The sequence below is a fragment of the Hippoglossus hippoglossus genome, chromosome 24 (assembly GCF_009819705.1).
Source record: "Hippoglossus hippoglossus isolate fHipHip1 chromosome 24, fHipHip1.pri, whole genome shotgun sequence".
NCBI lineage: Eukaryota > Metazoa > Chordata > Actinopteri > Pleuronectiformes > Pleuronectidae > Hippoglossus > Hippoglossus hippoglossus.
Window position 1 is genome coordinate 15,397,506 of NC_047174.1, and position 22,564 is coordinate 15,420,069.

The following is a 22,564-nucleotide window of genomic DNA, read 5'->3' on the forward strand; positions in this document are numbered from 1 at the left end:
AGGAGTGTGTCACGGTGGCCATTTTCACAGTTTTGATGCACTCTCAGCACCGGCCCTGTGATGGAGCCCCAGTGAGATAAGTCTGGCAAGTAAAGTGAATGAAACGAAGCGACCAACCAGCAGATGACTGTGACCGTGCCAGTGGGTTGACTGAATGGCTGCCACCAAAGGGGACACATTTAGACGTTGTTTTGGCTGGGGGAGAAAAATGGAGGCGGAATGCATTTGGGCTTAAGGAACGCAATTTAAATAAAAAGACAAAGTATTGTCAAAAAGTAGCTGCATCAGTCAAAAACACACAGCTCAATTTTTTGTGTTAAAACACGTTTGCTGTAAACCACTTGACTTAACCAATGCAAAAAGTGCAATATATATGTAAAATTGTGTAATTAGAAAAGAGTTCAGCAAAGATTTGTACATTCGATAAAGTTTGTTGAGAAATAAAAACACTCAGCCAGTCTGTTTTATCAGGACATGCGTCATTGAGGTTTTATCAGATTTGTCTGACATTCATTCTCATTAAAATATTGCTGAATTCTGATTGTTGGACAAAGATACATGACGAGTGAAAAGACTGCAGGCAAAAATGGAAATTTCCATCAAATGCCATGAAGTGGCCACTTAAACATCCAGGAAAACTGTGCGTCTGGTGTAGTGACCTCATGCTGACCTTATAGTCTCAACTAAAAACTACAATCAAAACCCTTCTTCGTTTATTTATGGGTCTGTCTTTATGTGAATGCTTTCAAATAAACTTCCTATGTGAATGTAACTGCAGCAGCTGTGGCTAACAAGAGATTGTGGTGTAGTGTTTTATTTGTTTAGTTGTCATCGATCGACAGAACAAAGAATTTACAATGAGCCGGTCGATGAGTTAGCCTGGAGGGCGAATCTTTAGTCTGTAATATGTGTTCCCTGGTCAGATGTTAACAAGATAATCTTAGAAAATACAACTAAATTATTATTTTTTAAATCATCATAACTTAATAAATACGCACAGGTAGATGTATACTGATGCATAATTCCTCAGTATAAGATAAGCCGCAATGAGATACTGGTCACAAGCATAGATTCTATATAGATGATGGACGACATGACTGCTCCCCAAAAGTGAATCCAAAACATGTTGGTTGTCTCCTGATGGCTGGCTGCAGTATAGGTCATATATCATGCATTTCCATGTTAGTGGATGGGACATGGATCAAACTAAAAGGGCCCAAGTACATGTCAAATAAATTGGATGCTATAGAAACGGGATGAAACATCTTGATTGACAGCTGACACTGGCTCACAATTGGTTGAGTGTGTGTATCAGCGGGACCTTACAAAGGCGGCTCCATCCGCTCCTTTGCAGACTCTGGCTCCAAAAGCAAAGGATGGCTGCTTTCATATCCGGGATGTTTTGGCAGTCTATGGTCACAAGAGAGCAAGTAAGTCTGTGGCTGCCAAAGCCTTGAGTGTATTGGAATGAGCAATGGTTTGTTTTAGTGTTAGAGAAGCAATTATTGTTTCAAAATCCATTAAATTGCTATAAGGGAATTAAAATAGCATTTCATGGACGTTTGTCACAGCCTTTCGTGTGAGGTTGATTAATACTTTTGTTTGGCAAAATATTAAGAAAAGAGAAATTAGATTGTCTGAATTAGATTGTGATTAATGAGAATAGGCAGACGTTGGTAAAAAGTAAAACAGAGATCAATTTTTACATATAAAGCACTGTCTATTTTGTGCACTAGTAAAATCAAGGTTGAACAGTGTGTGAGGCATAAAAACTGAAATACCAGTTTTAGTTCCAGTAACACAGGCTCTGTGACAGTGACAAAACAGCAAACCCATAATGGCACTAAATTACCCTTTCCTCTTTCCTCCAGTAAACTGAACGGTTGATGAAAGATCTTTGAGAAAACATCTCTGTCCACTCTGCTTTAGAAAAAAACCCTTGAAGGCCGAGGGATTTTATAATAAACAATAGTGCTTTCATTGGCAAGGTCATCCATTCCTAAGTCACCTTTAGAAATGTAATATCAAATTGACAAACTAGAGAGATTTTTCTCATTAGTTGAACAATTAGCTTGTGGTGTATTCATTACAGGGGGGACTGTCACCTCATTAATCACCCAGAACAATGTAAGACCTATACCTGAGACCACACCGTTAGCAATGCCCGGCAAGACTATACCTCCTTCTCTCAGCGTCAGATGTGGCGTCACTCCAGCTAAATAACAACATGATGCTAAAGTTGGGACATTTAAGGGCGTTTTCACACCTGTAAGTCCAAAAAGGAATTTTGTTGTATGACGTTGTGTCGTCATCAGTGGACTGCGTCTACCTATACTTGACACTGATTGGTTTGTAGACAAACGTGCGTTGAAGGTCGGCGTGTTGTTAACTTGGCTATTGTATTTGCCAACTTTTTGTGAACAAAGGGTATTTCTTTTAAAATATTGAGTAAACGTCCTTGTCATTCAGTTCAAACATTACAATATATTGTCAGAGGCGAAGACTACAAGCAATCCTGAAAACCTGCGCAATATCTGGAGATACCAGTAAGGCTTCTGCTTCTTTTTCTTCTTCTATTGTTTCATGCCGTCTCAACTTCCTGCAATTGGTCTGAAAGTGAACTGTCCAAAGAAGTGTTTTCATACTGCAAACTATCTGAACCATGGTTCAGTTTAATCAGGACCAAGACCACATCTTTTGCTCGGACTAAATCTTGTTTTTTTGACCTTTACAGTGGTCTGAGGCACCTCTCACAACTGTTATATTGGTTTGGATTAAACTGAGTTCAAAGGTCCACATGAAACGAGGTCGGTGTGAGAGCCCCCTGAGTTGAGATGCTCGCGGTGACCTTTTACAGATGCTGCTTGTCCTCTCTCCCCTCTTATCCCCGCCCCAGTCCTTGACCCACTCTTGCCAAACTTCTAACCTTTCTGCCTATCCTCTGGTTTCACATAGAACCATCACACCTCCCTCTGTGGCCCTTGTCCAGAGCAGAGTGTATTTGGCTTCCATCTGAAACCTGCTTGAGATCAAAGGAATGGGGAGGGAGTCCTGCTAGTTGCTGATTAACCCGCTGGCACGCTGCAGACACGGCCCTTTAGCTCCTTGAGCCCCCTCGCAGCTTCAGCCACGCTCCTTCTCAGCTGGCTGTAAACTGAGCACTTGGCTGGTTTCTCCCTAAATACAACGAGGTATAAAGGGACGACAGGAAGATGGAATTCAGAGAAGCGGAGGAAATTGAGACAAGCTTATGATTTGTCTAATTACTTTGGAGCATAAGTGGCTGAATGAATGGTTTCATAAAAAGTGCGTGGCGCTCACTCTTAATATACAGTTTTAATGAGCAGGTGAAAACTGTGCAGTTTTAAAATTCAGCAAAAAACTGAGCAGTGGTACCAGGCGTGAATACGATGCTTCTGGGTGGAGCAATGAGCTAGGGATATCAAAGCACAGACACCTTTCCAGGAGGCCGTTTCTCACAATTACGAAGCCTTGCCCTTTCAGTTGTGTTATAAATGTTGACATACCGGTGCATTCTTCTTTCCTTCCAAATGCCTCCCCACCAGGGTACTGAGTGACATCATGGTGTCATTCATAATTCTATACAGGCTTCACACCCTTTTGTCGTACCTCAGTGTTTCAAAGCACAGCTGCACGTCTCAATTCTCAGCTTTGACAGACGTACTGTGGCTTTCAGAGGGAGTTCTCCTGTGATTGTCATCCTGGTACGTATGCCACGAAAAATTCTATCGTTCTAGAAATTATACACACACAACCTTCCCTGTAAAAAGCTGCTCCATTATCTTTAATTCCCATATACCTGGAACGCGTTAGCCGTGGCCTCGGAAGAAGGGAGAGTGTCAGCTGGGGCTTAGCTCTTTCTTTTACCCGAAAGGCCTCCCACCACGTCAGTAATGATCTCATTTGTATGCATTGTCTTCTTCAAATCTGTGTCACTATGGGACTCCTCTCCCAGTAGGTCAGTACTTCAAATTACCACTTCCTCCTTTCACATTGCCGCCCTTTCCCTCCAAACTGGCTGCACGGCCGCCTTTCAGCCAAACGAGCCACTATACCAAATCATCCCTTGGCCCTTGAAATGTAAAAGCGGGTGGTGTCCAGTGGGAAGAATTACTGCACATAAATTACCTCCAATGTGCTTCAGAGAAGAGCACTTAATACATTGTTAACCACTTGATGTCTTTACAATGAAATATGAGCAGTAATATGTGTAGACTCTGATGTATTTCCTGTGTTTTTACCTATTGTTGCAGGTTACTTATGCAATGTGTTGTTTCCTTGACTGCTATGGATATGTGCTGTGCTTTTAATCAATAGATATTCTCTTACATAATGGTGTGGAGTGTGCTTTATAAATGTGAATTTTAAACAATTTAAACTAAAGCAGAAAAAAAAAATCATCATAAAGCTTCTATAAATATTTCTAAACAAAGATAAAACTCATTATAAACCTACTGTATAAATGTGTGATGTCTGTTGCCGTTGCCGACTGTTTCAAGCTGTTTGTTAAATTCTCAAACTTTAAAGGCAACAGCGACATTGAGCGCTATCAAATGGCAAATAAGAAAATCCCGTTCAAATATACCCGGCCAGTAGAAGATTGGCTTCAGGAGAAAGGTAAATCTTTATCGCACTTCTAGAATGTTTTTCTTTTTCAACTTCTGTCATCTCATCGGCTTGTTCCCTTTTCAACCTCTGAGAATGAATAACCATCCCTTAAACCATTTTAAAAAACAAGTAAAACAGTAAACCGCTTTTTTGTTACTTTGTGTACTTTCCTTTGTTTTCTTTCTACTTCTTCCCCCCTTTTTGTCATCGTCATTTTTTCAATTTTTGTTGACTCATTGTGTCCAGTTAAAGGGACTGGGAAGAGATTTTTATAAACAGCGCAGCAGCAAGGTTTTTTACGTATCAAGAGCTGCTAATCTCTTGTGCAAAATTGTCGAGGGGAAGTCATTATCTATGCTGCAACAGTAGGCCAAATGTTTTGAGAGGAGAATTAGCTCCCTTGGCTCAAATCCTCTGCAATGTTTGAGAACAAACTAATCAGCGGGCGTATCCCCCTGAAAACTTTTACTTTTCCCTGCTGTAGTTTATCTGACTGCAGTTATACACATCACACTCTATAAAACCCTCACTTGTTTGCTGATGGAGAGCTAATTGGAGCCTTTTTGACGGCAAAGCGTCACAGTGAGCCGTGCCCGGGTGCGCGGCGCCCTGAGAGAGTTGTGCGTTTCCGTCACTGAGATTATCGAGTCAGCGCCTCGTTTGTGTTTTAAAACATTTGCGGGGTTTTAAAAGTCTGCTCTCCCTCTTCTTGTCTTATTTTGTTTTTTTCAGTTCGTAATTCAATTTTTCTGATTCAACATAATACCATTATAAACTGCATTTAAAGTCCATTGCACATAAACATCTTAACCTGATTATAAAGTCCCTTTAACAAACGTTTAAACACAGACAGGTCTGAGGAATCCCATTACTGCTGCATGCATGACTCCACACATGCTATTTCATTTTTTCGCTTCTGTGATATGAACGTCCTGTCCCTGTCATTCCATGCCCGATGTATTTTGTATTATAATTGTGCGGAAGCCGCCAATGTCGCAGGCTTTCGCTGCTACATGTCTGTAAATTATACAAAGAGATTTTTAATTATGATTCCTGTATTGTGAACGTTTGCCGTATTTTTATTTCTTAATTAATGCATGAGCAGTGTGTTCTGACAGCGATATTTAGGCTTCTCCTAATGAAATTCATCGCGACAGGTAGTGAGTGTGTATTGCTCATACTTTATCATAATATGCCAAAGCCAGGATATGTATTTATTAATCATTTTACCGCATGAGTCCACTGCTTTGTCCACAGAATATTACAAGTTTCTGCGCAACGTGTTCCAGCTCATTTTTCAAATCTTTTTTTCACACCTGCATGTGTTCGCTCCCCTCTGATAATGCTGCTGTTGTTTTCAGCATTAGTAGTCTCTGTCAGTGCTGCTTTTTCTCGTATATCACGAGAAAAAGCCTTCCTGCCGAAGATAACAGTGCATATACAGTAGCTGCAGTCGTTTAAAAAGAACAGAGAGGTTTTGGTTGGTGGGAATTGATAGATACTTTTATCTAAAAACATGTCGAGTCACCATTACAGTTCATTTTAACTCCATCCACACTCTTTTAATCGAGCAGTGAAGCAGTACAGTATAAGAGTTAACATACATGTTTAATGTCTCACTACTGCATTAATTTTGCAAAGTGTAGTCCCTTGTAAAAATGGTACAAGTTACATGGTGGTGCTTTATATGGCAGCTTCATCTGTCACATCACATCATCCCTTCATCCGTCCTCATACACCCGTTAATGCTCTCTCCTCCGTCCCGCATCAGGCCGGCAGCTGACAATCTTCAACACTCAGGCCACTATCTCCATCGGTGGAAACGACCGCAAGCGGCCCTACCAGGGCCAGCTCTCTGGCCTCTACTACAATGGCCTTAAAGTCCTCAACATGGCCGCAGAGGGCCACGCCAACATCAAGGTGAACGGCAGTGTGCGCCTGGTGGGAGACGTGCCGACGAGCCGGGGCGCGGCACGCACCACCACCTCGGTGCCGCCGGAGATGTCCACCACCTTCATCGAGACCACCACCACCCTGTCCACCACGACCACGAGAAAACAGCGTTCGCCACCCACCATTCAGGTACAGCAGCAATTGACGTGAAGGGATACAAAGGAAGCTGTGCGTATGCGTGCGTATGATATGAAATCGCAGAGGGCACGTTTGTGAGTGTGTTTGTTGGGTGAGTTGCTGTGTGATACAAATCTAAGTCTGAGGTTGAACAGTTGAAATGTTTTGAAGAGGTCAAAACAAGTATTGGAACACTCAGAGGGAGTGTTCCAATACTTAAAAAAACAGGGAAGAAAAGTATACATCATATCGTTATGCATCAGCTCTTTTATAACTCCTTGATTTTGATAAATAAACCTAACACCATCTTTTAGCCAAAACAGACATTTATATGATAAATCTGTATATTCAATTATTTATTTGCCTGTCACACCTGATCTTATTTCTTTGCTCTTCATTATTATGCAAATATTGGATAGATGTGTCAAATATTCTAAACACATAGAAGCATATACACAAAAGTGTTGTTTTTAACAGTCTCCATGTTTTTCCAAAGTCGTTATCATTTCACAACTCGGGTAATGGGAACACGTGAATGCACAGTCAAATCCACTGTTTACCAGAGTGTGTGGCATTCAGGTGTTTTTTTCCTTCACAGGAGATTTGGATACTCTAGCTGCAGGCTTGGAGATGTGTGAAGCATGACTATCTGTGCCGTAAATGTTCTGTTTCCTTGATTCAAATTTAAAGTGAAATGTCCAAAGGAAACAAGAGGCAGTTTTTTATGTGTTTTTGGAATTGAGTGTGGGCGGATTGTAGCCGCGCTGCTTTTTCTACTACTAACTCACTCAAGGTCAGGATACTGTATTTCTCATTCTATTGAGGATTGAAGTGCTGCTGTTCATTGAGGTATACAAAGCCGACCTTGCTGCTTCCCTCTCTCTCTCTCTTGCTCTCTCTCTTGCTTTCTCTCTGTTTGTCCGTCTCTGTGTTTCTGTCTCTGTCCGTCTCGATCTGTCACTCACCCGATCTGGCCTAACAGAGGCCTTTCTCGAATATGTCCGGGGTCCAAGCCAATGAATGTCACCACCGTGCCAAGAAAGTAATCACGCCGAGCAGTCCTTTGACACCCAGAGGACAAATTGAACCATTGGTTGTTCATATTAAAGCAGTAACTCTCCCTCAGGGGTGAGCCTGGGTTGGGGAGAGGTTGGTCGGTGGACGGCAAAGGGGGAACCACTCAAATCGGCCCCTTCACCCCAACAACAGATTGCCTGGCGTGCAGTGATGATGGCCCCTCATGTCAGTGCTGACACTTAAATGTCTCTATACTGTAGGAGGAGGTGTGGGGAGGCCAGAGTCGAAGCTGTTAGAAAGCCACTAAAGACCTGGTGTCAAGCCTTCATATGTGGGGTTTGACGGTCTGGAGCCAAAGTAAAGCGGTTGATATCCACTCCGTCTAGGTCTAAGAGATGAGTTATCTGGAATGATGATGACTGAGCTGAGATACATTACACCGCCGTCTCCGCCACCATCAACAAGGTCACAATGGATTAGAAAAAACATGGCATCTCTGGGAAAATGGCATTTAGTGTCATAGGCTATTAATATCAAAGGAAGTCAATAAAGTTCTGTGTACGACGAAAAAGGGCTTTTATATGAAGCACTCTTCTTTTTCCAAGGTGAAATGATGAAGTGATACCTCTTTTGTCAATACCCAGGATGCAGCTGTTAGATGCAAGATGCTGCACTTTCCGAACTTAGCAATACAAATGTAGGCTGTTGTTTTTCTTGCCCTCACTTTAACTTTCAACTTTTCACTTTACTGTTGTGTTCCTTCTGAGAGCGCGCCTCGTTCATTCTTCTTCCACGGGCTCCCATGGCAGCGTCTGCCTTGATTCACACCGCGGTGTCACAGAATTTCATTTGCCAAGGCCTTTAATTTTACAGTTCCCTGGTTGGCTGTCAAACGCTGTGGTGTGAGAGGTAAGGAGAGGGCCCGTACCGGTTTGGCAGATTTCTCCACCCCTCAGGGTAGGGGAGTAAAGGGAGCCGAGCTATCATTAGTGATGTATTGCAGCGCTGGAAGAGAGCTATAGGCATCTGACACGGTGCTAGGTTTAAACGCGCGTGCAGCTCTGTGAGGGGCAGGCTGTGTGGACCAAAACTGTGTCTGTTTTGGTATCTTCTCACACATCTATTTCTGTTCCACTTTAGCAACACAAGCCCTTTCTTTTTTTGAGGTGGGAAGTGGTGAATCCCTCACCCTCTCAGGATCAACAGAGAGAGAGAGAGGCAGGGCTGGGAGGTGGAGAGAACCAATCTCACGCTTAATTAATGATAGCTCCACAGGGACGAGCCAACACGATAGACATGTTTCGTTTTCTTTCACTCTCCCCTTCGCTCTCCGTCACCGTGTTACTTAGCCCGTCTGTGGGTCACGCAGTCAGCCGAGGGAATCAAGATTGGCCTTGACAAGTAAAAAGGGGTTGCAATGTTTTCAAGATTCAATTTCAGCTCAAATCGCAGACTAATTAATGATGTTTGTGTATATTTTTGGCGATTATATTGAAGATATGTTGGGATTTAAGGATTGTTTTTACATTTTAAATGTTAAAAACTTGTGAGATTTGATTTAATTTAAACACATGTAACACAAATATCCAAGTGAAATCATAAGCTTTATCTAACTTCATATATACTATTTAACCACTAGTAGAAATTAGGCTAGTGGTAATTTTTTGAGTGATAATAGACTCAGGACTCTACATAGAGTATATTTTGTATTTACTCAAAGCAATGTATTCTTTTTGCATTACAAAATAATACAAATTTAAATTTGTGCAGCATCAAAATCAGTTTAAACTGATTAAATCCTTTTAAAGATCTGGATAGTTATTTTTCTGAAAGTTCCTAAACCAGAAGATGATGAGCTTTTAGATTACTTTATGGATTTTTTTAAAACAGGTCCAGGTACATGTAAGGACATAACTGAGCTACATCCACACAGTGTTGATTAGTAGATTAGCAGAATTTTTGTTTAAAGTATTAAACTGTTAATATATGATAACTAGATGTGTTTTTAAACCTTCTTTGTTTTGTCGTGAATATTTAACGTTATACCTCGGCCAAGTTTTCAGGTGCTTTAGATTATTTATCTTAAAAATCCCACTTAAAGAGAAAAGTCATAACAATGAAAACTAATTACAATGGTCGTCTTTATCAGCTCAGCCCGAATCAGTCGCATGTGTCCGTGTTTACTCAGGAAGTATTGAGAGGTTTTCAGTCACAGACGCTTCATCAGCCACACAGAGCGTTTTGTCATCTGCTTTTTCCATTAAATGAAGTCTGCTGCTGTCTGAGAGTGCTGGAGATTTTCAAACCCACTGTGACAGCAGCTGTAATGAGTTGGCTCATCATATCCTTTATGAATATTATAAATGGTCTGCGACCTGGTGTGAGACGTGTCAACAAGCTGCCTCCTTCTGAGGATCACACCCACCGCAGAGTCACCGTGTTTCATCCACTTAGCAGCAGGGACGTTTCTTTGATCATGTGTCACAGAGGGGGGGGGGGGGGACGAATGCTAAGTAACCACTGCTTAGCTGTAGCTGCCTGCCCTCAATCCTTACCCATGCACTGGATATAGCCATGATAATCAATGCACATTGAAATGCGAATGTAATGGGAAGATAATGATACGTGTTACACTAATGTATGCAGTGGTGGCTCTTGGATTTTTTTCCATATTTATTTTTGATATTGTGAGCGTTAAGTGTTTATTTAAAAAAAAAAGACAAAACAGGGGCAACTCATGGGCCGATCAGATTTCAGCTGGAGCCAATGCCCCCTGGCCCCACCTCTGGATCTGCCCCTGATTGTTTTGGCCCTAACCCTAACCCTACTTTCTTTATCATGAAGAAGTAAAAACTGAAAAGTTCATACACAACAAAACTTTATGTTATTCAATCCCATCATCATAAATCCTATATTAATTAGTTCCTTATTGACCTAGTAAGATAAATAAATACGCAAAACTGTAGTAATGTAACACTCAATATACAGTATATAAAGAAAAGCAATGGAATAAATATTAAGCTATAAACTTTACTTTTCGAGGCATTTAGTCTTCCTGCTTTTATCAAGCAACATAAATAATAACCATTTGACATTGAGCGGAGTGGTTTGTGTTGAAATTTAAACGGATAAATAATTATTATGGAAGTTATGCAACACACCATTAAAATTCTACTAGTAGTCTTGCAGCATGAAAGGCCAGTAAGGAGGATGAGAGATGAACTCCTTTTAAGGGGGAACTCCATAGATTTTACACATCAAGGTCTACTTATAAGTCCCATGGAGTACTGCTATGAAAAAACGTTATATAAATCATTTTGTGGCTCCAGTGGGAGCTGAATATTGGATAAATTGCATAAAATGATGTCACTTGAGTCAGTGTCTGTTGGGTCTGAATATTACAAGTCTACGATTTAAAAAGAAAAAAAAGGAGGGGGTATTGAGCTAGAGAGAATAGAGGTTTCTAGACCTCAGACGGCTACGAGCACAACACACCTGAATCCTCCACAGAACCCCTCAGCTGTCAAGTTGCATTTTGGGTAATGCTGGTGTCAGCCTGTCATAACCTTGTCAAAACCTGATTTGACGGGAGGAGGAAGAATGTGAGCAGTGTTGAGCTCCGCGGCATCAATGTTGACACTTAGCGTCCGTCGTGAATTTGACTATGTTAAAGTAGTGTTGTGCTCAATCAATGGAGAATAACAGCAGATTTATGTTTTTTTGTTTCAGCTCTCACATATGATTTATCTTCTGACTCCTTCAAGCACACTGTGTTGGAACCACAGATTTAAACAAGTCAGGGTTTTTATATAGGGGCGTTTTCACACCTGAACATCGGACATCAGGGTATTGTCAATTCAGTGTGTAGTAGTCTTTCCATTTAAATTGAGAAAATGAAAGCACCGGTTCATTTCTCTAATTTCATTGCCACTGTAATAGCATCATGGTTTTACTACCAACATTACCAAGTTCAGGCATAGCACTCAACACCAGTTTGAATGAGCCAAATGAAGGTCCTCGTCGTTCAAATGTTTTATCCTCAAAGTTAAAGACTGAAAGCAATTCTGAGTGACAAGTAGGGCTGCCGCTTTTTTTTCTCCTTCTATTGTTTTCACACTGCAAACAAACTAAACCATGGATGAGTTTGATTTGCACCGAGACCACCTCTTTTGGTCAGACTAAATCGTGGCCTGTTGACCTTTACCACCTGTTATTTTAGTTCAGTCTAAGATGAAAAGTCTGAAGGATGTCGATCAAACAATGTGGATGTGAAAGAACCCTAATACTCTATTTCGGCTGTGTATTTTTTGAAATTGTCGATACAGTTGAAAAAACTGATGAAAAGTATTCAGCTTAAAGACTTTGGCAGTAGCTGAAGAGGCCTTCCCCTCTGACAATGCCTTAGAGTATGGATTCATCGCTGAAGTTCCTCAAGGTAAATCCACTCACCAACTCTATTTTGCCATTCAATCTGTGGAGTGTTAAGTGATAGACAGGTCTGGTTTTTTTGGGGTCAAATTATTAACCTGGAATGTTTTGAGGCTGCCGATGACTCACGACAACAACACAGACTTCATTTAGACACGGGGAGAGAAAAATCGCAATAAACCAAAACAGGTATATCTTGTTAAGTGGCTACCTGATCCCTTCAGCTCTGCAGTATTATGGTTGAACCAAAGAACAGATTTTACGCTCGCTGGTTTGATGTGTCGTTTTGGGAATGCTCATTTATGCAAGGCTCCCGTGGGAGATCAGCGTCTCTCGTTCTCAATTAACTTGCGCTGCTGGCCTGAGATGTTTGGGAACAATTAGGACGGGAGGCTGCAATCTCGAGTACCGTGGGGGAAAACAGCTGGGGGAGAGACACTGAAAGTGATTTGCATGGCTGCCGTGTTAAAGAAATTGCACGCGTCCATCATTTTCAACCGGCCTGGTGCTCAGGAGACGGGAAAATGAGAGGTAAATTGTTTGTAGTTTAATTGGCCTTTTTTTCTGCTGTGAGGCGAGAAATAATGCAAATCTAAACGCGCTTGGATCGACAGAGATTCTTCTTTGGCAAAGTGTGATTTCTGTGTTTTCTGATGATTTTTTCATGAAGTGGAGAGTAAAGGTCTTTGTGTGTGTGATCCACAACCAATACACACTGTAACTTTGTGCAATGCGTTTTATTATTCTCTTTCTTTGGAAAATTTGTAGTCGGAGATAAAAATGGAGTCAAGCAGTGAGGATGACTTTGTGGTCCTTTCACTTCCTGAAAAAGAAAACATTGGGTCCATCCAAACCTGAGAAGCCGTCAGAAACAAAGAGAATTTCATTTTCTGCCCAAACAGCTCTCTGGAACACCTTTGACAGATGCAAAAAATACAGCAAAATCGAACGTGTTCTGAAAACTCGGTGTGCCACTGTAAGGCCGTATTTGTTTTTAAACGTGCAACAATTTCGGACAAAAAACAAGGACATTTAAAGGAAAGTAAAGAGATGGAGCAACATGCAGCTTCTGGTCATAAAGCAGAATCCACTCTGTTGCTACACATGGACACTAAGATACCATGATGCCCACTCTTTTTTCCTCGCCTCGTCTCTTTTCCATAGTACGTCAGGGATGTTGCTTAACGCCTGGGGATATATGATAATCACTGATTTATTCTCTCTTCAAGATGTAGCGAGGAAGGTGCTGTGCAGCACGCTGGTGTCTCCCCGTGGTAGTCTGCTCAATGATGTTTGATGAGTGTGTTCATGAGCGCACAGGTGTGCGCGTGTGTGTGTGTGTGTGTGTGTGTGTGTGTGTAGGCAGATGTACTCCTCTTCTCCACCTGCTGTCAGTCGTCTCTTTCTTTTCAGTTAGTTAGTCTCTGTGATCACCCTCCTTCACAACCAGCGCCCAGACCCGGCAGTAATTATGTAAAGGTCAAACTAGTAGACAGGTATTCCATGGGATGTTTTCTTTATTCATTCTTTCCCTCTGCTTCTGTCTTCATCACTATACCTCCTCCTACCTGTTTTTCTGGCGGCCCTGCTAGGCACCCAAGCTCCCAGTGAATTGTGGGAGATGAATGCTGGAGGTGCGTGAGTTGCTCAGTAGGACCAATTAGCAGACGGCAGACTGATGGGAACTCTGCTGTTGTGCGTGGCTCATTAGGAGGATACACACTCACACACACACACACACATTTCCATGCACACAGTTGGTACCAGGATCTCTTAATCTTTGTGTCCCACATCTGTATACGTGCACAACCAATTCAAGCTACCGTAACGTGCATATATTTCCACACACACACGCTTATATACACTCTCAAAAACCAGTCAGCCCTGGTGCGGCCACATCCACTCATGCTGTCAGAACAGAACAGAGGAACAATATCAGGATTCTGTGGCTGTTGCCAAATAGTTCCCTCCTACCATTGACATGACAAACTCATTCCGGCACTGTCAGGCATTATCCGTCTTCTCTGTCGCCGGAGTGTGGGTGCAACATCGTGACTCCATTTTTGAATTTTTCATGTCAGTTCATGTGCAACAGAATATGTACATAAAGCTATTTCCATTATACATCTCTGTGTGAACATGTTTGTGATTGCGATTATGTGTGTGTGATCATGTGTGTGTGTGTGTGTGTGTGTGTGTGTGTGTGTGTGTGTGTGCGCGTGTGTGTGAGTGTGTGTGTGTGTGTGTGTGCGTGTGTGTGCGTGTGTGTATGCTCAGGGGCAGTTTGTCTCTCAGTGTGTGAGAACCAGCAGCTAGCTACAGGGCTTTTGGACCATGGGGTTTTTTGTAATGGATGTCCCCCATGCCTCACAACACAGCTTATATAGATCCTCCGGGAATGAGTGTGTGTGTGTGTGTGTGTGTGTGTGTGTGTGTGTGTGTGTGTGTGTGTGTGTGTGTGTGTGTGTGTGTGTGTGTGTGTGTGTGTGTGTGTGTGTGTGTGTGTGTGTGTGTGTGTGTGTGTGTGTGTGTGTGTGTGTGTGTGTGTGTGTGTGTGTGTGTGTGTGTGTGTGTGTGTGTGTAAACCTGCTGTCTTGTCAGCCGGCACTGTCACGGCGGGGCACTCGCACACAAAAGGGGCAAGCAAACAGTACACATTAGTTTCACACACACACACGCACGCACGCAGTCTGTGTCTGAGCCGATCGGCAGGACATCAGTGCATGCTGCGGGTGGTCCACAGGCTCACCTCATGCTGGGATGCCTCCAGAGATGGCTGACTGGTTACAAGACGATACACAACTAAAATCTAAAGCTTTACAAGTAAAGCAACAAAGTGAGCTCCGAAACTCTCACAGTGCTCATGAAAGCCGGAGCCCACCAAACTATTAAATGCAAATAACTAAGTAAAGAGAATTAAAATGCCCTCTAATTATACAGCACGTCCTTGAGTTTCACAGAACAATTTGGGATTAAAAAGACATCCTAAATGTTATTCCAGGCCTCACATATCAAATGCATATTCTCTCCCTCTCTGTACAGATGTCATCTATCCCCCAGCACATGCCAGTAGACTTACATGGATTATCAAAGTGGAACAGTCGCTATTTAATCCTTTGCCAAGCCATTTTAGGGCTGCTGTGAGATCCCACACTCTTGATGGTGTTTAATTAACTTTTTTTCCAGCACAACGGTTCTGGGAACAAAACTATTACAAAAGTTAAACTTCTATTGCCAGCATTTTTTTTTCTTTAACACTGAAAGTTACTCTATATCAGACTTAGGAATTTGCTGCTTTTCTTGTTGAAAACCGTTTTTTACTTCACCAGTTAATTCTTAGTTAATTGGTTAGTTTACTTTTTATGCTTTAACATGAATATTCCAACATTTGGGGGAATGTTCTTATTAAGGTTGCATGAGACCATTAATATTAATGTGAACATTTTGCTTCTGTGTTTGACACAGACATAGTTTGATAGACAGTGATTTAATGAAGCCGGCTTCATTTGCATAATGGTCCTAATATCATTGCAGAAGTTCAATCAATAAATCAATGATTCATGAGAAAAAACTGTGTCGAACACAAAAAGATATAAAGTAGCTCTATCATTAGATAATGTACCTCTGAAGTGTTTAGGACCAACTATTAGAACCTCAGATTTGTCTGAGTTTAATAGAACATTGTGGGTCATCCAGGTTTTATGTCCTTTTAAAAAATGCTTGGAGTTTAGTTAGCAAAGTAGTTTGCTGATATATATAACTGGGTATCGTGTGCATAACAATGTTTCCTGATAATGCTTTTCTAATAGAAGCATATGTAAGCTAAATTGAATTAGGCCAAGCACAGAACCCTGAGGAACCCTGTGATTTACTCTGGTGTACACAGATGAACCATCATTAATTTGTACAAACTGGAATTGATATGATAAATAAAACTTGAAGATATTTCATCATTGCATAGCTAAGAACATGCCAATTAGATATTTTTCGAGATGGTGAAAGATTTATTTCTGTTTTTACTTTATTCTATTCATTTACTTTTGAGAGATGCTAGCTGCTTTATGCTTTCTTGGCTCAGAGAGATATTGAACACAACCCAGACGTGTCATTCATATTTAATCATACTGTCTGTACAACAACAAATCTCCCACAATCTTGAACTATTCGGGCACCGCCACACCAACAGAACCCCCCCGAGCTTTGCGTGGTATATGATAATAAACATTTGAGGCCGCGCTCACAGAGCTGGTGACTTATTCTACAGTCGGGGCAATGAATCTTCTCGCACTGCTATAGTGTGAATATATTTGCTGCCAGCCTACGTTATGCACTCTGACTGTGTGAATTTATGTCTGTGCGTGGAGGAGAAAAAGAGATAGACTACATCTGTGTGAGGCTATTCATGGATCCATATATGCATTACTGTATCTGTGTGCACAGATTTCACCATGTGTCTTCCAGAGTCAATAGGATTTAATTAAATATGAATCACACAGGCTGCCTTTGATGTTCCACAGCAATAATGTCTTCTGTTTCATTGCTCAGCTGAGCTGTTAGCAAGGCCAAGTGATGTTTCTCCTTTGAGTCCTCAGAGAGTTGGTGCAAACTACAATGAAGACTGTTGCTGTTAATAGCAACGAGTCTGTGTGCGTCCACAGGTAGTCATCCTTACATGTGTCGGCACGCGGCGGTACTGTGGGAGGGCTCAGACGTATGGTTTATGTTAAATCATTTCTCTGTTGGTTGGTGATTACGTTTCAACTTTCATCTTCTAAAAAGAGACTAAATCGAATGCTTAATTTGGTTTGTGCTCATTAAGGAATGGAAGCCAAACGGGACCTCCGTCTAATTTGGGAGACGTAAAGCTGCCTGCGTCGGCCATTACATAACGCATTCATTGATTTGGTATTACTGCATTGAAGTCATAATAGCTTTTGACTGTGAGCAATACAGCAACGCTGAAATGGATTGAATAGGGAGCAGAGGATGTAGTCCACGAGGAGAAAGTGCAGGGTCCCGTTTCAGCTACTTGTTTCAGACTTCACACATTCTCAACAGAGAGCCAATCGCTCTCCCAATTGAACATATCCTCTTACTTATTGATTGTATTGTCCTAATTAGTGAGGTCAACTTAGGTCTATTTATAAAATCCATTGTCTCAAAAGCACGTCCACAACATCAGCAAAAACAAAAGCCTTTTTAAATGTAGTTAATCAGCCTCCATTCACACTGTGGATGATGCTTTGTTATAACAACATACAATTAGACCACCATTGTTTCATTTGCATGAAGTTATTGAATTAATTTTGGTTTTGGTTTGGAGGCAAAGAAAGGAGCAATTTATTGTGAAAAGCCTGGATTAGGTGAGTCTTACAAACAGATCCCGATTTGAACCGTTTCACAAATCCAACTTCAGCCTTGTTAGAATATGTGTATTCATAACACAAAGAGGACGTGATGTGCAGATCACATCAATTCACAATGAGGACAGAGATGTTAAAAGAGACGAGGATGACGTTCTTCACAACAGAGAATATATTAAACACTCCTGTGTGAACATGTGGCAGCACTTTTGAAAATCAGAAGGTGAGAATCAGCTCAGACTCAGGTACAGATGTGTTGCTGTTTGCTGCTCTGATAACTGAGCTCGCTGCAGAGCTCTCTGTGTGATCATATCAGCTTGGATGTGGATGTTGTGGACCTAAAATCCAGAAAATTGATTGGCCACAATTCGGGATTTGATTTTATAATTAAAAAATGCATTTGTTCTGGCATCTAAAAATACATTTGTATATATTTTCGGATGCATTTTCTTTTTTTAAATTGCCTTTGATAGTAGAGTGCACATCTAAGTTAAGATAATTTGTTGGATAAAACAAGGTATTTAAATGTGTCAACTTGGATCCTGGAAAATTATGTGAAAATATTTTGTCACTATGTTGTCACACGTTCTTAACAGTTGTTAAATAAACAAAGTGTTAATTTGCAGATTAATCGGAATGGAAATTAAAATCTATTTTAGGTGAGGAAGAGACAACATGGTATATAAAGTATTAAATAGGTTTAAAATTAGGTAGTTTATTTTCAGTGAAGAATTGTCTAAGATTTTCATTTTATAATGCAATAAGTGATTCATATGTCACATTGTGATCGCTGCTAAAGGTGTCCTGAACAGGTGCAGCAGAAATGAAGGACTACAGCGTTGTCTGGCAAGTACACTGTGACACTGATTTAATCTGAGTCCTGAAAATTAGCCTGACAGAAACCATTCTAACCTGGTTTATGAAACTAAATTTAGAAAAATAAGCCTCATTTACTCAAGTAATCACAATTTAATAATCTTTCTTCCTGCTGGTCTTTGAGCATGGATACAGTAACCTGATCTCCTGGGCCCCGGTACTATGGGTGCTTCAGGGCTCAAGCACACATGTGCACCAGCACACGGTCCGGGCTATATTTACATTGATTTGATATCAAACTTTGTGGTTAGTGCGAGATCAGATCAACTGGAGGGACGACGCATCTTTCTCTTTCAGCCACCTGCTCCAAAGTCTGTCCTCCTATCAGGGTCGTTCTGGATGATCCACAGTTGGGTTGTGGTTAAAATGCAGAAAAATAATTTAACCTCCTACATGAGAATCATACCCCTACGCCAACAGGGTCAGGGTTCTTGTAGGCAATGGTTTTTGCATGAGGTTTATTTTGGGTGTGGGGGTCGGGCATTCCCACTGGCATTAATATAAATGAATGCCTTATTTTCGCGTAGAGGAAATGTCTCAGCCAGTGTCTTGTCATCCTCAGTAAAATGGAGCCCTTTCCAATCCTGTCCTGTCCTGACTTCCCACCCTCCTCCTCTGCCTCCCTGGTGCTTTCATCTTCTCTCTGCGTCTGCTTTGGTCACGGCTCTCAGCACTGCTCGCCACCGCATCCACAAATTCCTCACTTCCTCTGGAAGGGAGAACCGCAAACGGTAACACAAACCATAACTCAGAGCTGCAATCGCTGCTCCAATTTCACCTGAGGACGTCATGGGCTTGCATAGAGAGCCGAAATTTCCCCCCATCTCTCGGCCGCTCAACTCGCATGTCCCTCGCTTCCTGCCTCTCCCCATTCGATCGCACCATAAACTCCCTCAATCTTTCGGCTATTCCGTCTTTGTGTGTGTACATACATGTACGGTATGAGTGTGTGTTTGTCACAGAGCTTCCCTGATGACCTTGTACTCCGCGGCAGGGGGGTGATTAAGGATCAGGGCCAAAGACCATTTCCTTTTCCATGGGAAGATGAATGACCCTGTTTGAAAGTGGCTGCCTATGGCCTCAGGGCAATTAGAGTTTGCTGTGAGCCAGCAACCCTCACTGCTCTCTGTGCAAAGGCAGGTCCTTGAGAAAAAGAGAAATACTGGCACACAAGCCATTCTGCTGAAACCAACACACGGTGATGGTGAACAAATTGAATGCATTTTGGGTTTTTTTCCCCTTTTCCAGCTGTTTTCCTTCTCGCTCTCCTCAGCCACTTCTCCCGCCCTCTTCTAATTTCTCCATAAACCTGGGAAGGGGAAAAGAAGTGCTGACTTCAGCAGGCCACTAAGAAAGGCCCACCGAGGGTGCTCATTTGAAATATCAATATTTGATCTTGGAAATCATTTAGCATGTGGCTCAGGCCCTACAAGTTAATTCTGGTGCTCATTTCATTGTAAATCACCCACTTTATTGAAGGGGAAGGTTAAGAGCCTCTTTGCACTGCTCGTGTTTGCTTTAAACACTGTCATTACCATTGGAAATTAAACATCATGATCAAATGTTTTATTAGACTCACCTCTGTGTGTTATTTTTAACATGAGCTCCCTGCCACCCACCCCCCACCCCTATATTTTCTTTTTCTGATGAAGCATCCTATCTTTCACAGAGCAGGGAGCATGAGTGAAAAGACTTGTGGCAGCGTATTGATAGGGATATGGCCTAGTGCCATTGATTCCCCTTGTAATACAAGCCTCTCCCTTGTCGGCCTGTCAAAGCCCAGATCAGACATGATAACGCGCACATCAGACAGCTTTCAATAGAAAGCTGAAGCTTCCGCCATTGGAGATGGCTATCTTATTTTGGTGCGAGGGCCCGTCAGAGTGGAGGAGTGGGGACTAGTTAGATAGCCTGTCTGATGTACCCTAGATAGCGAGGGAGGGGAAATGGAGATGGGAGTGGGAGTCGGCCTGACCTCTGATGTGTGTCACTTTCTGGGCCATTCCTCAACCTGAAAAATAGTCTGCCACAGGTATCCCTGTCCGAACGTGCGAGAAACATTTCCAAGGTGACCAAGGAGCGCCTTGGGGAGAAAGCAGTTGCTTTGAATTGTGTTTCTTTGATTTGCCCTTACCCGCATGTCGTCACTTTGATCTCTGAACATGCAGCCACGTTGTATATCCATGGCAACCGAGTGCCAGGATGGGGCGCTTGAGGAAAATTGATTTGTTTAAGGTTTATTCCCATCAGTTTGAGAAAAAAAAAAAGAGCAGCTTTAGCCATTGGGCACTGTGACGTTGTAAATAAAGCAAATTGGGTTTGATAGCAGGTCTTTAATGTGGATCTATAATGTCATGTCTCTTCCCTTATTCTCAGCAGGCGTCAGTGTTTCCTTCACCCTCGGGGCACAAAAACATGTGAAGGTCGTTTGTTATGATAAGACCGTGGTGTGTTCAGGACCAACCTCCCGTGCCCTCCCTGATGATATGACTCACTGTACTGTACTTAAGCATGTGATTCCCCCCTCGCCTCTGGAAGACGCAGCACTGTTGGTGCTCATATTTCATGTCATGTTTGCAACCCGGGGGTCCGTGGCTGCGTTTTAGCCTTTACATGGCTGCCAGTGACCCAGGGGAGGGGTAGACAGTGGTCGAGTACATTATGTCTTTTCTTTTCGCCTGCCAAGCACAAGCTGTTGCTTTGATGTGACCGATCAAATCACTGTCAGGCTCGGCAGAATATTCAGCCTCAGCCAGAGCCGTCAATGCAGCAGCTGCTCCTGTTATCAACCATGTATTTGAAAAGTTTGACTCCCGAGTTGAAACATTCACTGTTCATCAGCACACAATTAAATTATGGTCCTCGTTAATAATTGTTTTTTTTTAACATTGCTGATTCGTTATTAAAAATCAAATTAAAATCTAGAACTACTAGAACATTTAGTCGAACATGTACCGCTGTCCATTTATGAAACCACATTTAAATCCACTAGATCCAGATTTTTATTTGGATCTATTTGGACACAAATTGCACTCATAAATATCAGCCCTCTAATCATCCATCCATCCACCCTTCAATTATTTATACCACTAATCATTTTTATGGGTCCCATCGGGAGCTAGAGCCTATTCCAGTGACATTGGGCGAGAGGCAGGGTACACGACAGGTTGCCAGTGTATCGCAGGGCTCTCTGAAATATGCCAGATTTTTTTGCATCGAGATCCCTGAATTATTCTCTATGTTGAAGAGAGTGAAAAGAATCCTGATCCGCACCAAAGTTTGCTGGGTTCTTTCATGACCCATAACCCACCCTTCTAACAAGTTTCATGCTGATCCATCCAGTGATCTTGCTTATAAAACAAAGGCTGAGGTAGAAAGAAGTAAAGTATTTGACTTTTTTTGTCATATAAATGTCCTGGTTGAGTCAGGTGGACTCTGCTGTGGCTCGGCTGTACTGAATACTGGATTCCATTTGGCTGAGGAAGATATCTGTCTAAATGCGGGTGCATTTATCTGCTTGATGCAGCAGAGTGTGGCAGCCTGTGCTGCTGCTGCTGATAAACTAATAAACAAGACAATGTTTCCTCACTGAGTTGTGGTGGAGGGAGGATGACACAAAGAATGTCCTACTAAAAAAACTGTAATTTTGGGAGATAAACACTTGATTTGTCTCAGTCAGACTCAACTAAGGAACAGAGGGGACAAAAGTCCACACATTCTTTACTCAAGTAGAAGTACAGATACTTGTGTTAAAAAACAAGTAGAAGTACTGATGGAACTTCTTTCCAGTTTATTGTTAATCAGTCCTGCAGCCTCTTCTCAATGAGGTCAGGACCGAGCAGTGATGTGAAACATTCATTCACGTGTTGAGATAATTGCAGCTTCGCCTGCGAACACTCTCTGTGTCGCTGCTGTCTGATCTGTCGTCAGCACAGACTCTCCTGATTAAATAATAGGCGGAACTTTGTCGAGACAGAGGCGGCCCGGCATCTTTGGACCTTTTTCTCCGTGCCGACGCCATCAGTGGCGAAAAAAGCAAAAAGAGCTGTGTGTTTTTGAAACTTGTCTCTCAAGGAGGCTGTCTATCTGTATCGATCGCCAGTGTGATCCTTTCAGTTGATGTGCTGAAGTGGTCAGAAGTAAACGCCGTTTTAATGAAGCCTGGCTATTGATCTGGTCGT

General features: G+C 42.0%; 1 protein-coding gene across 20 annotated transcripts in view; it reads left to right on the forward strand.

The window, feature by feature from the left end:
- Positions 1-22,564, forward strand: part of nrxn3b (neurexin 3b) — a 277,893-nt gene that overhangs the window by 239,181 nt on the left and 16,148 nt on the right. For 15 of the 20 annotated variants that reach the window (XM_034579318.1, XM_034579332.1, XM_034579326.1 and 12 more), the window contains 2 exons: positions 4,549-4,638; positions 6,401-6,711. In XM_034579318.1, the coding sequence (XP_034435209.1) occupies positions 4,549-4,638; positions 6,401-6,711 (401 nt within the window). The remainder of the gene's footprint in view (positions 1-4,548; positions 4,639-6,400; positions 6,712-22,564) is intronic. The other 5 variants (XM_034579329.1, XM_034579330.1, XM_034579331.1 and 2 more) reach the window with 1 other exon arrangement.